Source organism: Nestor notabilis, unplaced genomic scaffold (genome assembly GCF_000696875.1).
Source record: "Nestor notabilis isolate BGI_N333 unplaced genomic scaffold, ASM69687v1 scaffold15362, whole genome shotgun sequence".
Lineage (NCBI taxonomy): Eukaryota > Metazoa > Chordata > Aves > Psittaciformes > Psittacidae > Nestor > Nestor notabilis.
In genome coordinates, this window is record NW_009919811.1 from 4,070 (window position 1) to 6,869 (window position 2,800).

The following is a 2,800-nucleotide window of genomic DNA, read 5'->3' on the forward strand; positions in this document are numbered from 1 at the left end:
GTCTACGAAGATCCCTTCACTATCCACGATCTGAAGGTGAGCAGGGCAGGACCTGCTTTCTGGCAGTGTCATTTGGGTAAAATAAGAAGAAAAACTTGGAAAAGGAGGGCTCTGGGTCAGGGCAGGATGTGGGGGAACATGGCCAAGCCCCAGGAAGCTGCCAGGTTGATGTTAGTGGCACTTGGGTCTAAACAAGAGGACCAGAGGGACCCAGGGTGGCTGTGTGTTCATCTTGCAGGCCAACGTGGAGCACTTGACTGACAAAATGAAGACAGATATACAGAGAGGGCTGGTGCTGCGGTGAGTTGGGGATGCTCACCTCAAAACCCACCCCTGTGCTAAGGAGCGAGGCTGGAGCTGAGCCCTTCCTTTGGCCAGAGAGGGTCCTTGGGTGCAGTGAGGTTTGGTGGGGTGAACATTCAAATAGGGGACAGTCCTGCACTGGGAACTCTCTGCTGCTGTCTCCCCTCCTGCCCTAGGGTCCTGCTGGGGAGATGAGCTGGGGCAGCAAAAAAGGTGTTCAGGGAACCTCCTAGGGATGGCCCCAATCCCTTCCCTCTGTTCTCCCAGGAATGAGAAGTGCCACGAGCACTACACCACTGAGTTCCTCTACAACCTCTACTCCTCTGAGGGCAAAGGCATCTTCGACTGTAGGATTAATGTCCTGGGCCACCTCCAGCAGGTACAGGGGTTGGGCCAACATGTGCTGTCCCCAAGAGCTGGGTGGGTTCGACATTGCCATTTGTTTGCCCCCAGGGGGGAGCCCCAACACCCTTTGACCGGAACTATGGGACCAAGCTGGGAGTGAAGGCAGTGCTGTGGATGTCAGAGAAGCTGCAGGAGGCCTACAGCAAGGGTGAGCTGAGGGCTGTGGGTACCATGGTGGGGTGGGAGGAGGCTGATGGCACTGGGCAGCCAGGCCCTGGTGAGGTGGCCATGGTCAGCAGCATCCATCTCCCTTCCAGGGCGCATGTTGGCCAACTCAGCAGAGTCTGCCTGTGTGATCGGGCTCAGGAAGAAGGTGGTGGCCTTCAGCCCTGTGACCGAGCTCAAGAAAGTCACTGATTTTGAGTAAGTCCCCATCCCTGTGCCCCAGCGGTTCGCCAGGTACTGGGGAGGGGGGACACCTCTCCTGAGTTGTCCCTGGGGCCACACTAGAGCCATGTCTCTCCCTGCGCAGGCACAGGCTGCCCCAGGAGCAGTGGTGGCTGAACCTGCGGCTGATGCTGAAGATGCTTGCCAACTACCAGATCAGTCTGACCGAGTACATCTCGGGAACGATGGAGCACGTCACCCGCCGCACACTCAGCATCGAGAAGGGCTTCTAGTACCGCCAGCACAAGCCATAGCCCCCCACCCCTGTCATCTCCATCTGCTGCTCATGCTGCTCCGAGAGCACCAGGTCCCCTGTTCTCAGTAGCTCTGTAGCTTTGCCATCGACCCCTTAAAGCAGGCAGAGCCTGGTTGCAGTTCCCAAACCAGCACAATCCTGCCCCCAAATGCTGGTCCAGGGTCTGGTTGCTGTGCAGGTGCAGAGAAGAGGTGTTGCTAGAGCCCTGCTCCAGAGCCCAGACCCTTTGTCTTCCTTAATAGTTTATTCCTGTTATTTAACAATGGGGTATCTTGATTCCTTATTTAGCGGCTTGACCGCCTGAGCCAACTGCTGCTGTTAGTCACCTGCCCTGTGTGCAGGAGGGGAGCCAAGGAGGATGCAGTGCCATCCCGGAGTGGGTAGGGACTGCTCCCAGGGGCTTTCAGCTGCCCTGAGGGCCCTGGTAAAGCTCCATCCTCCAGTGGTGTTTGGCCTGTGGGGTGTCTCGAGGGCTCAGCACAGAGCACTGGTCCTAGCAAGCCCCTTTTTCCTGGCCACTTTGCATGATGCTTGGCTGCAACCGTCACCATGCGGCCCCGGGTGCTGTGTCCATCATCTCACTCCCCAAATCTTGTACCATTCGTGGTGCTGCTCTCCTCCTCTAGAGATAAAACTTGCTGGAGCCAAACCTGCCATGCTGGAGAGTGGTCATTGCATGCCATGGGAGGGAAACCTCTGGTTAGGATGGGGTGAATGAAGCTAGATGGTTTGCCAGAGCTGGAATAACACTGGGCCGTAAGGTTTCTCTGCTTCATGACTCCTCAAAGCCTGGGAGAATGGGACGTCAGCATCCCTCTGCGGTCAGACTTCGCAATCCTGGAGGAAAATTACTTCTCCTTTGTTTTGGTTCCCACCTTCAAAGAAAGCGCAGAATTGATTTATGGAGGCGCTGTTTGTTTGTTAAGGCAGTTTCCCAGGGAGGCTGCCAAGCATGCCGGCTCCCGCGTGCAGTGCTCAGCTCAGCCGATGCCAGATGGACGCACGTAGCCCCATTCCGAGGCTGCTTCCCTCCCAGGGCTTCAGGCTGATGGCTCCAGCCCCTGGGACATGGCCAGCACCAGGATGCTTCCCAGTCTTTTGGGTTGAACAGGGAACACACAGTTATGTTTTCCTCCCCATGGAGCTGTCCCCAAGTGATGAGTTCCTCCCCCCAGCCCCAATTTCAGTGCTTTTCCCCTAGCTGCCCCCACTACTTGTTTTAGGCTCTGGAGGAAGATCATAACTACTGTATCTTCTCTGTCAGAGCTGAACACACAGAGAATTAGCAGGTCTTGGTGATGGAGGCAGCATCACAGCTATTCGTGGCCAAGTACCTGCTATGGGGACCCCAGGCAGAGACCTGGCTGCTCCTGCCAGCACCAGTGAGTGGGAAATAGAATCATAGAATCACAGAATGGTTTGGGTTGGAAAGGACCTTAAGATCATCTA

The 2,800-nt window shown here is 56.1% G+C and overlaps 1 protein-coding gene across 1 annotated transcript in view; it reads left to right on the top strand.

Moving 5' to 3' along the window:
• LOC104402514 (ATP-dependent 6-phosphofructokinase, liver type-like) overlaps positions 1-1,328 on the top strand; it is a 5,202-nt gene extending 3,874 nt beyond the window's left edge. Inside the window, 6 exon segments of the mRNA XM_010010405.1 lie at positions 2-36; positions 239-300; positions 571-682; positions 757-856; positions 966-1,071; positions 1,181-1,328. Of these exon segments, the coding sequence (XP_010008707.1) occupies positions 2-36; positions 239-300; positions 571-682; positions 757-856; positions 966-1,071; positions 1,181-1,328 (563 nt within the window).
• Positions 1,329-2,800: the final 1,472 nt, after the last annotated feature.